This window comes from Sardina pilchardus, chromosome 12, assembly GCF_963854185.1.
Source record: "Sardina pilchardus chromosome 12, fSarPil1.1, whole genome shotgun sequence".
Classification (NCBI taxonomy): domain Eukaryota; kingdom Metazoa; phylum Chordata; class Actinopteri; order Clupeiformes; family Clupeidae; genus Sardina; species Sardina pilchardus.
Window position 1 is genome coordinate 5,455,220 of NC_085005.1, and position 12,978 is coordinate 5,468,197.

Sequence of the window (12,978 nt, forward strand, 5' to 3'; positions counted from 1 at the left end):
GAGGAAGTGATCCCCGTTTTGCGCCCATAGACATGAACTACGACGACGTATCTTGCTACGCCTTAAGGATCTTTGATCTCACAGCCTTGTGATCCAGAATGATGCCATGATGGAGGTGATGAACTGACACCCACTGACACTCTTTCTCTCTCTCTGTCTCTCTCTCTCTCTGTCTCTCTCTCTCTCTCTCTCTCTCTCTCTCTCTCTCTCTCTAATGGAAGCTAATAACTAGTTCTGAGCCAAAAAGCTGTCTGCTGCATTAACCTAACAGGTTTGATTGACAGGTGACCTGCATTGTTGAGAGACGAGCCAGTGTGGTGGTCATTAAATGAGCGTGCATGTCATCGACCGGACCTCCCTGGGTTCAACCGCCAGACTGGCCACAGACGTCTGTCCAAACCCACACACACACACCCACCCCCCATCTAGGGGTCTATATTTAGAATCGGTGATATGTGCTTCTGTCGCGTACCCCCACCCCCCATCTAGGGGTCTATATTTAGAATCGGTGATATGTGCGTCTGTCGCGTACCCCCACCCCCAATCTAGGGGTCTATATTTAGAATCGGTGATATGTGCGTCTGTCAGGGCATGACAATGTGAATCTGAGCTCCATGGATGATCAGTATGATTGCTGTGTCATTTTCAGCTCTCTCTCACTCACTCACTCTCTCACTCTATCTTCTTCTTACTCTCTCCCTCTCAATCACTCTCTTTCCCTCTCTCATTCACTCACTCACTCTCCCCCTCTCTCTCTTTCCCTCCCTCTCTCCTTTCCCTCTTTCCCTCTTTCTCTCTCCCTTTATCTCCCTATCTAAAACTCCCAGGTTCTGTCCGTGCTGCTCTCAGGCAGTGACACTGATTAATTTTGGTACACAAATGGTCCTGGCATGGGACGTTGCCAGGCGACTCTTTTGGGATTCCGAGCTGTTTGATTTGTCCATTTCGAGAACGCTGGATGGCCACTTGGCCAGCGTCATTTGTCACTGAGGGCTGTGTTTGTCTTTTTCAAAAGAGAGGGCTTCCACTTTCAGACTGTTTAGTTTCAGGAATAAAAACTGCTGAATCACTGTGAAGATTTAAAAAAGTGTTGAGTCATTGCAGTAAGTGGGAGGAGGTCAGAGGCAAGTGATTGGCATCTGATTTAATTATAGTTTGTCAGCAATGAGAATTGCCAACACAGCAGCTACTTATAAACAACCTCAAGTAATCATGCAGGAATACAACTGAATGGGAAAAAATGTCCATTTCATCCTAATTGAAACAAGGATATGTTAAGCAATGTAAAATGAGAGTGTTTAGTTTGATAGATTAAAACCAGTAGACAGGGCACTGCCAAATGCTCTGAAATAGGTTAGAGTTTAATCACAAAGAGAGTTGAAAACCTCTTCCGGTGGCCAGGAGCCAGTGTACCCAGGAGCACAGCCAAAGCAGCTTAACTGGACAGGTCTCGGGGTAAAGCTAACAAAAGAGGTGCAATCAATTTCAATCTCCATATCAATCACATTACCAAATGCCTTTTTTTTGCCATGGCCGGCCATGGCACTGATTTGTGGACATGGTCGGGGTCAGAATTGTCTTAAAAGCGTGGTCAGGAAGCCATCACCAGATAGACCCTTTCAACGGCACAAACAAAACTAAGCCCAGGCCATTTTTAAGCAATTTCCAGTGGCACAAAACAACATTAAGTTAATGGTAACTGAGGGACAAATAAACATAATAACAATATTAAAAAACAAGCTTTAAAGTTGACATTTTGCAGAGCATTACACTAAAGTCTGATTCATTTTAATTCCACAGTGTCTGCATCCGTTTTGAACGTTTCAACTGGAACCCCCTAGGAACAGACTGAAAGGGTCCATATTGAGGTGATGCTAACACATCGCTATGGCTAGTCTCTGCCCATTCACTCAGCTGCACAGACAGAAAATGATCTGAGGTGTGGACTCAGGAGAGATGACAGTGTGTCAAAAGACTGAAAAATCAGAAGCAAAAATGTGCTCCCTTGTGTTCCCTTGAATGTACAGTATATGACGGAGAGTGCCTGAATGCGAAGAAAGACAGTTGGACAGTTGGTTGCTTTTCAGTGTGGAAGGATAGTTAACTCTGTTAACGTTCAGGCTAAATTACTGATGATTTTGAAGAGCTGGTGACATTGACCTCTGAGTTTCTAGTCCTCAAAACAAAAAGCTCTTTCTACCAGTGCCTGCCATCTTACGCAGAGAAGGCTTTTTGGTTACACTTTACTTGAGGGTATCTACATAAGAATGACATGACAGTCATGACCATGTCACACATGAACATTATAAACAATGACACTTCTGTCATTAAGTATCATTTGGTTTTTGTCATGACAAGTTAGGGTTAGGGTTAGAGTTTGGGTTCATGTGTCATGACAGTGTCATGTGTTCATAATGGTGTCATGTGTTCGTAACAGTGTCATGTCGCTCTTACAGTAGTACTGTACTGTAGAAACCTTCAGGTAAAGTGTTATCGGCTTTTCTGACAACTGACATCAAAAAGTGGGACAATTTCCCAATACAACTTTCTCTCGTTTAATTTCCGACAAAAAGCAGCGCAGCGTTCCTTGGTGACCTTTCGGCAGCTCATGTGATGGTTAGCGGTCTCGGTGGCCGCGGTGAGACGGGTCGGCCGGCGCTGTTGCGGCATCTCTAGAGCGCTGACATTCAGACGAGCGGCCAGCCACCGGCGCTCCTGACATTTTACTTACCCCTTCACACACACACACACGTGTGCATGCACACACACATATACACGTACACACACACACGCACACAGGCACGCGCGTGCACGTGTGCATACAAATGCACACATACACATGTGCATGTACACACACACAAACAGCAAGGCCACATACACATACACACATAACAGCATGTCTCTCCTTCCACCACACACATGCAGGCCCACACACACGCACACACAAACACACACACAGAGTAGCTCACTTCACCACACACACACACTCACTTGTTTGTGCGTGTGTGTGCGTGTGTGCAGTGTGTGTGCGTGTGTGCAGTGTGTGTGGTGTCCCTCTCTCCAGAGACATGGTCTCCACTGGGGCCCGTGCATAGCCAGATGGCGTTGTGTTTCTACACACCGGGCGCTTGCTCAGGGTTCAGTGCTGTGATTCAGCGTTATAAAGGTCAACTGAGCCTCTTGGTGGGGCCATTCAGGGAGTGTTTATGTTGGCAAACCATCCAGATGCACCTACGGGAGCTTTAAGTATGAGAACGTGTGTCTTTTGGTAAATACGCTGTAGTTATGTTGCTAGGAATGGGGTATGTGGGGATGTAATGTAACAACATTGTTTTAAAGAAGCTGGAAATTAGTTTTCTCTACACAAAAAGCACCATCTTAGGAGCATGACATTCCTGGCAGGCACGGATGCACACAGACACAGACACACACACACACACACACACACACACACACACACACACACACACACACACACACTTCAGTGAGGAGGAAGAAATACAATCACATGCTCTGATGATTTACCACTGCAGTTGAGAGCTTTAAGCACCTTGTCCGCATACAGCCACACGCACATACAGACAGATACACACACACACACACACACACACACACACACACTGGAGAGGACTAGGCATTGGCTTTCTTCCGCAAGTGACCTTTACCAATGTGTTTTTCAATGTGTGTGTGTGTGCATCTTTGTGTGTGTGTGTGTGTGTGTGTGTGTGTGTGTGTGTGTGTTTGAGTGGAAAACAGACCATAGGTGTTAGTACACATTTATCTTTGAGTGCATATGACTGAATGCGTGCCACAGATACTATATTCGAATGAATGTGTGTCCACATCTCTCAGTGTGTTTATCTTAACTGTGTGTGTCTGCGGACTCGTGTGTGTGTGTGTGTTTATGTGCCTCTGCGGTAGGCTGTCACGTCGCTGTGTGACTGACAGGCAGCAAGCTGCTGTGACACATGTTGCCCTTCAGTGCTGTGAGACAGACAGAGCACAGTCTGCTGCTGCCCCATCACAGTACTGATGTCTCTCTCTCTCTCTCTCTCTCTCTCCCTCTCTCCATCAGTCTGCTGCTGCCCCATCACAGCCTAACAACTACAGTACTGACGTCTCTCTCTCTCTCTCTCTCTCTCTCTCTCTTTCTCTCTCTCTCTCTCCATCAGTCTGCTGCTGCCCCACCACAGCCTAACAACTACAGTACTGACGTCTCTCTCTCTCTCTCTCTCTCTCTATCTCTCTCTCCATCAGTCTGCTGGTGCCCCATCACAGCCTAACAACTGAGCAGCCAACACTGACAATTCCCCCCCCCCCCCCCTCTCTCTCTCTCTCTCTCTCTCTCTCTCTCTCTCTCTCTCTCTCTCTCTCTCTCTCTCTCTCCATCAGTGCTTCTCACCTCTGGATGATGAGTGCAAACCCATGATGAGCAGCTTGACATTTGTGTGCGCTGGCATTTGGCAAGATGAAAACAACAGATTATTTTGCATTTGCTTTGTGGGGAAGGCAACCTAATCATGCATATCTAATAGTTGTGCACTCCTTTATCCCCGTATCAAACCACTGAACTCAGTCTGCACATCAGACGCAGCACATCTCCCTCTTTATCAGAACTGACAGAGAAATGGAGAGGACGGGAAAAAACACTCACGCCGACAACACGGTGTATACAAAATACAGGTGTTAGGAGATATAACACTCCACATGAAAAAGGTAAAGTGCGGAAGGTAAAGTGTTCCTTATTACTAGTGCAAAAAAATCAAGTCAAGAGTCAATTGGAAACAGCCTTCACCTCTCTCCTCCACACTAGCTGCCCAACGGCTCAGGCATCCCTGAGGCGGATACAAGCAGCAAACAAACAGGTTGGTGACCTTTTGACCTAGAGAGGACCTAGAGAGAAAATGATGGTCCATTTGTGAGTGTGTGAATACACTGAGCTAGTGCGGTGATTGTGTATGTGTGTGTGTGTGTGTGTGTGTGTGTGTGAGTGTGTGTGTGTGACCTAGAGAGGCAAATGACGGTCCATTTGGGAGTGTGTGAATACACTGAGCTAGTGTGGTGAGCGTTCTGGTGCATATTGGCTGCCATGCATCACCCACGTGGGTGCTTACAGTAGGGAGGTTGCACCTTCACTGGGAAGTGCTTTGGGTGCTTTGAAAAATGCTATATAAATGGAATATTTTTTGTTGTTGCTGTTTGTGTGTGTGTGTGTGTGTGCGTAAGAGAGAGACAGAAAGAGAGATCACATACGTGTGGTTGTTTCATAGAATAATAGCATAGTCTCAGGGCAGGATTACATGATGGCTTATCGACCACTCCACCTCTCCATCTCCCCATTTCAGCCCCCAGGCAATCTACAGCCCAATTTACCCCCGTGCTCCAGACCACCTCGTCAGGGTCAGGGTCACAGGGACCCCTCTCTGGGTGACACGCCCCAGTGCACTCTGGGAATGAGCCATCCAGCAACACCCCCCCACCCCTTGCCCCCCCCACCCCTTCTCCAGCCTCCAGATGTGTCTTGTGTTTCAGGGCTCAGTCTTTCTTTCTTTCTTTCTCTTTCTCTCTCTTACTCTCTTTCTCTCCCTCTTTTTGGTCCTGCCACTGATCTGAGAACAGTGTGGGAGAGATGAAAAGAGCTTCAGGAACAAGAATTCAGTACTAATTAATGCTATCCCACATCCCTTTTTGCAGCTCACAGACTATTCATCTTTTCTGCAGTCATTAAAACTACAAACATGTTTTGTATCAGTAACTTCTATGCCTGAAATGAGATATTTTTGAAATCATTTTAATTGTAAGACATTACTCTGTTGCAGAATTTACATGACATTAGTGTTTCATTTGCTTCTGTGATTAGAGCCGCAAAACGGCAACAAGCCCAAACATTTTTTTGGTGTCTGTGTGAGGATGTTTAATCAAATGAAGAAAGGGCGGCAGTAAGCGGTATATTGAAGAGCACAGATGATTGATTTGTTTTAATTCACACACAGTGCCTACTTTAGGTAGCCTTGGCTATTTTTATTCATTCTGCTTGTCCCATTTAGACCCATCCGAAATGCAACTGCACCTGCACGTACATTATAATAATTTACTGATGAAAGAAGTTGGTGACACACCGAGTCAATCTGCCCTAGAACCAACCCAGTACAAATCAGAACACGACCATAGGCAGTAAAATGAATCAATATGCTCATCATCGAATCCAAAAAAAGAATGGTGTATCATCATCAAGTAAGTATCATATTGATAAAGGATATTAGAGGATAACAAGGCTGTCGAATCATAGTCACAGTGTTTGTTAGTATACTGTATTTCATTGTACACTCTTGGGGCGTGAACATGGTGGCTCAAACATGCCACCAGAGTCTAGCGCAAAAATCAAACTGATTCCGTTCTTCAAATGCAACCGATCAAAATTCCACACTCATTCCACACTTCTTCACCACTTATTCACACTCACTCCTCAATGTACAAACACACCTATCATTGCCTTAGTATGGACCTATGAATCGATATATATTTCCTGTTGAAATGTTCAAAAATTAATGATGAATCAGACTTCAGTGTAATGCTCTACAAAAAGTCAACTTTTTGTAAAACTTCTTTGTACCCAAGTAGCCATTACTTCAGTGATGTTTTCTGTGCCTCCGGGAATGCCTTGAGAATACATGTTTGCTTCTGCAGTTGAAAGGGTCTATACGCCTGATACATACAGTATACACCGACCTGCACCCAACACAAATGCTTGAGATGTGTTTATGACATTTTGAAAGTGTCATTCTGCTAAATATTTGAGGCATTTTGCATTTTGTCTGTGAGTGGGTTTTGTGGGTAGTTTTGAAATGTGTAACCAGTTGTAAAAAACTGTAAAGCGTGACAAATGGGGACTTAGCCATGGGAAGTGGGGGTGCAGGGGCCCCTGCTAAAAAAAGTATACAGTAGGCCAACTCCTGTCAGATGACAAAAATAAATACAAATAAAATGCATTCATAAAAGTATAAAAATGTTTAAAACATTGTTTTAAATTATTGAAGCTACTCACAGGAATTGAATGTTTGATTAAGTGAATGATAAACAATTCTGAATCAAGAAACTATTGTATAACAGTTTTGCTTTTGCCTTTGCCAAACCATGGAGCCAGCAGTGATGCATAGCACAACAATAGTGGCTTAGAGGTGTGAGTTTTACTAAGCTGTTGACTGTTGCTGACGAATGTCTGTGAAGCTCCAGAGACTGACACTAGCAGTGAACCGAGAGAGGGGATTTATAATGGCTGCAAAAGGAGAGCAGTCTATTTGGACCCCCCCTGAGCTGGACACTGACCCCCTTGAACTGGACACCTTGGATCTCCAGCTAAAAGATGGTGGTATTAAGGGAGTGGCTGGGACCTCTTCCGAGCGATCGCTCTCCAAATTGAGGAGATTAAAAACATGGTTAAAGTCCACTATGACACAGAAGAGCCTCACATAGGCTTAGCAGCCCAAATATCACCACCTCCTCACATCTGAGGACTTTAAAGCGGTCCTGGTCCAGACTGCTGCTGCCGCTGCCAGGCCGGCGCTGTCCCTCCTGCCTGCTCTCTGACTCTCCCTTCCTCTCTCCCTCTCTCCAGCTGTCTCCCTGCAAAAGCGCCAGGAGTCCTCCGGGCGACACTCAGGCCGATGGCGTGGGCTTAGGGCTGCGCATTAATTGAGCTGGAAATCTATTTCAAATTAAGGGGGATGCGGCAAAGGACGGAAGGATGAGACTTTGCCCCCAACCTTAACACACACCCCCCCACACACACCCCGCCCCCCCTCGCCCATTTTCATTTCCATTACTTGGTGGAGTTGAGGATCGATGCAGAGAGAGTTGCTATTACAGCTTGAAGGAATAGAAGAGACCGTTGGCTATCAGGTAAATAGTTGCTCAGTTGGCAGCTGCGTCAAACAAAATCCCCCAGGTTGCCGACGTACCCGTTTTCAAATAATTGGTTTCAAGGAAGTTAAGGGCAATGACGTGCAATTATTTTTAAGGACAGGTGCATGGAGAGAGGCTGGAAACCTCTGATTTATTTATTTTTTTGTCACAAGGTGGTTGCCCCAAATGAGGTACAGCGGACTGCTTGGCAAACGCAAGTGGTCACATCTTGCGTTGATGCGGAGCGATGTGTGAGAGAGGTGCAATCTGTTTAATCATCTCAATTATGACTAATTAGCCACCTCAAATTACTTCCCATAAATTAAGCGCCATTATTCAGATGCACTGTTAAATTGATCATTACGATTAAAAAAAAATGCCATTGTCATCTTCAGAGGGGTCTCCAAACATGCAATTTGGCACAGATAATGAGTTTTCTCTGTTCCCAACAGGGCGACTGTAAACAGCTCATTAGGTTCGGGATTAATAGGTCAATTGATTTCGTCATATTGATGCATCACATTATGCCAAGCAGCCGCCAGAGGAAGGAATCGCTCTGTCAAACAAGAGATGGCGTCCCTTTATACACCGAATTGATAAGCACATCAAACAACCCACCAACATGCCCAACATCGACACATGAAAACACGAGATGCCCTCAACCATGCATTCAATAAACGCTTCGCACCCTTCATGTGATAAACACCATGCAATATTGAGCAGTCGTTGTGCAGTGGAGGCAGCGGCTTTAATGATGCCATTCATTATTTAACCCAGATGACTTGCAGATGGCTGAGATGGAGAAGAGAGAGGCAGAGGTGGCCACTCATCGTGAAGGCTCATCAGTGTCTCCCATTCAGCCTACATCCTGTGGGTCTTTATAGGCAGGGTGATTGCGCAACACATAAACGGCCAGGTGATTGCCTGTGTAGGTGGCTGTTGCTGTGGATGTTACCTGGATGCATTTATGAGGGAGTAACTGTCAATCAATGCATTAAATAATTATATAGCATAAGGGTTTTATTAGCAACCGTGCAATCAATTGTTACAGGCACAATATACAACTTTAAGAGAACTGTACAAACAAAATTTAGATGCAATAAATACAAAGGGTTCTTTTCAGAGCGAATGCTGCCATTTCATACACACACACACACACACACACACACACACACACACACACAAACACACACACCACACCACACCACACACACACACACACACACACACACACACACACAAACAAAATTCACACCCCTGGCAAATATTGATTTAATATTGATCTTCTCTTGCCCTCATACTAGCAAGTGTTAAAACACACCTCAGTGAGAATGGAAACAGAGTGTGATGGACACCATATATGACACACTTATGCCATTGCAAATAAATTACAAACACACATACACACTTAATCAAGTGTGATTGTGATGCTCCTTTTTCCACCTCCAGGAATACAAAATGGAAGTCTGGTCATGGAGTCCATTGGATAGACTGGATTGGACTGTTTAGTATAAATCAACACTGAGTCTGGATTGTTCCACATCAGGACATTTAGAATGGTTCCGTTTACAGATCTTCTGAGAGGAGCAATATCTGGGGACTCGGAGAGGTTCTGGATCAGGTTCTGAATACAGACTTGATTGAGGGTGGAGGCTTGGCAGATCAGGCCTGTGTGTGTGGGATGAGGGACTCCAGATCAGGTGAATGAGTGTGTGTGTGTGTGTCTGTATAGGATGAGGGACTCCAGATCAGGCGTGTGTGTGTGTGTCTGTATAGGATGAAGGACTCCAGATCAGGCGTGTGTGTGTAGGATGAGGGACTCCAGATCAGGCGTGTGTGTGTGTGTGTGTAGGATGAGGGACTCCAGATCAGGCGTGTGTGTGTGTGTCTGTATAGGATGAAGGACTCCAGATCAGGCGTGTGTGTGTAGGATGAGGGACTCCAGATCAGGCGTGTGTGTGTGTGTGTGTAGGATGAGGGACTCCAGATCAGGCGTGTGTGTGTGTGTGTGTAGGATGAGGGGCTCCAGATCAGGTGTGTGTGTGTAGGATGAGGGGCTCCAGATCAGGTGTGTGTGTGTAGGATGAGGGACTCCAGATCAGGTGTGTGTGTGTGTGTGTGTAGGATGAGGGACTCCAGATCAGGTGTGTGTGTGTAGGATGAGGGGCTCCAGATCAGGTGTGTGTGTGTAGGATGAGGGACTCCAGATCAGGTGTGTGTGTGTGTGTGTGTAGGATGAGGGACTCCAGATCAGGTGTGTGTGTGTAGGATGAGGGGCTCCAGATCAGGTGTGTGTGTGTAGGATGCTCCTCATGTCCGTCAGCACCATGGCTCGGTAGCGGCGCTCCAGGCCCTCCATGAACTCCAGGTAGTTGCTCACCTTGAAGCCGGACACGGGCTCCTCCTGGAGGACACACAGGAACCACGGGTTACACACACACACACACACACACACACACACACACAGGAACCACGGTCAGGTTTTCGACGTGGGTGGTGATGATATGCACTGCAGACAGAACTGCAGGGTTTCCTTCTCTGGCCTGCCGGCCTCTACCTTCTCTACCTTCACAAAAGCCCAGCACACACAGCCCTGTCTGAACCATCGTCCGGATCCTGAGACGTGCCTTCAAAAGGTGTTGGCTTAGACATTTCAAACCTTGTTACGTCTGTCTCATTCATTCACATCCGTACTTCAAGCAGCCAGTATTTTTTCCGTCTTATTCTGCCTGGAGACAGCAGATTCAGAATCAGAATCAGAATCAGCTTTATTGGTCAGATTTGTTCAAACAAATGAGGAATTTGGCTCCGGCTGCTCCCAAAGTGCAACACTCAACAAATAAAACACAAAAAGAATAAAAATACAGACTAGTAAGTAAATAAGTAAAATGAAGGGCAGTAGAATAAGGCTATGCATAAGAATAAATACAGGTTGTACATTTGCAAATTAAATTTAAAAAAAAGACACTACAGTACGGGTGGATAGGAAGAAATTGTCCGGAGGGGGAGTGCGGCTGGGAATGTCCGCCTCCATGTTGTCGCTGTCAAGGTTGCCATGGTCGTGGACACCTCAACAGGCACCAGCAAGACGCACATTCGTCTGCTCTGAGCCCTGTGGAGCTCACCTGCTCTGGAACGTTCTCAGGAAAAGGAAGACAAAGCTTGACGAGAGAAGGCAAAACATCACCGTCCCGGGGTTTTGGAACAAATAAGCCAACTGATACAGCGTGCGGTGCATTTTAATTGGCTGGTAAAAAACAGCCAATGAACAGGGCGCTGTGCGTTGTGAGCGTGAAGACGGATGGCGATACTGTAGGTCAGCGTGCACCGTGGCAGCATCTCAAGGGTTGCTCATCCAACATCTGCAGCGCCATCAAAACAATCGGGCTGTTTTGCTCGTCTCTCAGAGCAGACAGGCTCCTTTTACATACTTGAGTATTCTCTCTCTCTCTCTCTCTCTCTCTCTCTCTCTCTGGATGGGGTGGTTGGTGGTTGTTTAAAACTTGAATGTTTGAACCTGTGAATGTTTGAATGGTTTGAGGCGCGTCATGATTTTGATCTCTCTCTCTCTCTCTCTCTCTCTCTCTCTCTCTCTCTCTCTCTCTCTCTCTCATTCTCTCTCTCTCTCTCTCTCTCTCTCAATAACTGTTTATTTGCATGTGAAAGTAAGGGTCAAGTTATAGCTATGCAGAATGTGACGTCTAAGGTACATCTTCTTGCCAAACAAGGACTGCATACATAATATTGCGGGTATTGTTATGCAAAAGTGTGGCGTCTATTGGGCAGGCCTACAGACCACTCTCCGACTTCACCCACTGATTGCGTGGGAGAGCGCTGTAAACAGTGTGAAGAGAAAAAAAAGGCCAATCCAGCTTTGAGGAAGAGAAAGAGCAACCTCTTTCTGTAGCCCCCGAGGGAATTTCAACTCTTTCATCAGGCCGTTCCGTCTCAAAGGGAAACACTTCCATATTATTAAGTGAAGGTAGAGACCATTAGACAGCGCTTTAGCAAAAACACTTTCTCTGATGATAAAAAAGAATTAAAAAAAAGGAAAAAAAACCTACAGACACAGACAAGGGGAAGGGGAGGGGGGCTTGCTTTGAAAGGCCTTTATGAAATGCTTTTGTACAGGCCTTTTGAATGTGCACGGCTGGCCACAAAAACCCATGAAAGTATTGTGCAGTGACAAGCAATTACGTTAGAGAAGAGCGGACCAGAGATGGGTGGGGTGGGGTGGGGGTGGTGGTGGTGGGGGGCTCAATTCAGCGTATTTTATTTCATGTTGGCAGGGCAGGGACAAAAGGGATTCGCGTAACGGGTCTCTTCCTACTTCAGAGCCGCCGCGGAAACGGCGATAACACACATTTTCCATTTCAGCCTTTAATTAGATGCATTATAGATACGGGACAAAAACAACACAATGCTTTCAGACAACCTGCCCACTACAATGAGGCTTACGCGCTGTTCAGACAACCTGCCCACTACAATGAGGCTCGTGCGCTGTTCAGGGGGATGCTGCCTGTGAGCACGCTTCAAACATTGAGCTGAGGCCGGAGCAGAAAAGTGATAAATGCATAACACTCTACACTGCATTACACACACACACATACACACATCTTGTCCTTCATCTTGGGGGACAACCAAAGCTCATTTAGTACCCATTCAAGACCATGACCATGAGCACATAGTTAAGAAAATATGTGTTTGTGTTTACCTGTCTCTCTCTCTCTCTCTCTCTCTCTCTCTCTCTCTCTCTCTCTCTCTCTCTCTCTCTCTCTCTGCATGTGTTTACCTTAAGGAAGACCTGCAGGTCCTGGGTCTGAGTGTGCAGCAGGATGTCTGGCTGCAGGTGTTTGAGGAGGGCGATGCACATGTACACCTGGTAGTCCGGCCCCAGCACCACACAGGTGCACACGTAGTGACAGATCTCAGGCCAGTCCAGGTAGTTCCAGAAACACTGACCCAACCACTGGACACACATCTGAAACAGACAGAGCAAATGAGTGAGAGAGGGAGAAAGAGAGAGAGAGAGAGAGAGAGAAGAGAGTGACAGAATAAGAGAGACAGAAAGAGAAA

At 46.1% G+C, this 12,978-nt stretch overlaps 1 protein-coding gene across 1 annotated transcript in view; it reads right to left on the reverse strand.

Moving 5' to 3' along the window:
- Positions 1 to 8,904: 8,904 nt before the first annotated feature.
- Positions 8,905 to 12,978, reverse strand: part of tbc1d32 (TBC1 domain family, member 32) — a 74,201-nt gene continuing 70,127 nt past the window's right edge. The window contains exons 33-34 of the mRNA XM_062551257.1: positions 12,695 to 12,883; positions 8,905 to 10,306 (exon numbers count right to left, since the gene is read on the reverse strand). Of these exons, the coding sequence (XP_062407241.1) occupies positions 10,187 to 10,306; positions 12,695 to 12,883 (309 nt within the window). The 3' untranslated portion in view covers positions 8,905 to 10,186. The remainder of the gene's footprint in view (positions 10,307 to 12,694; positions 12,884 to 12,978) is intronic.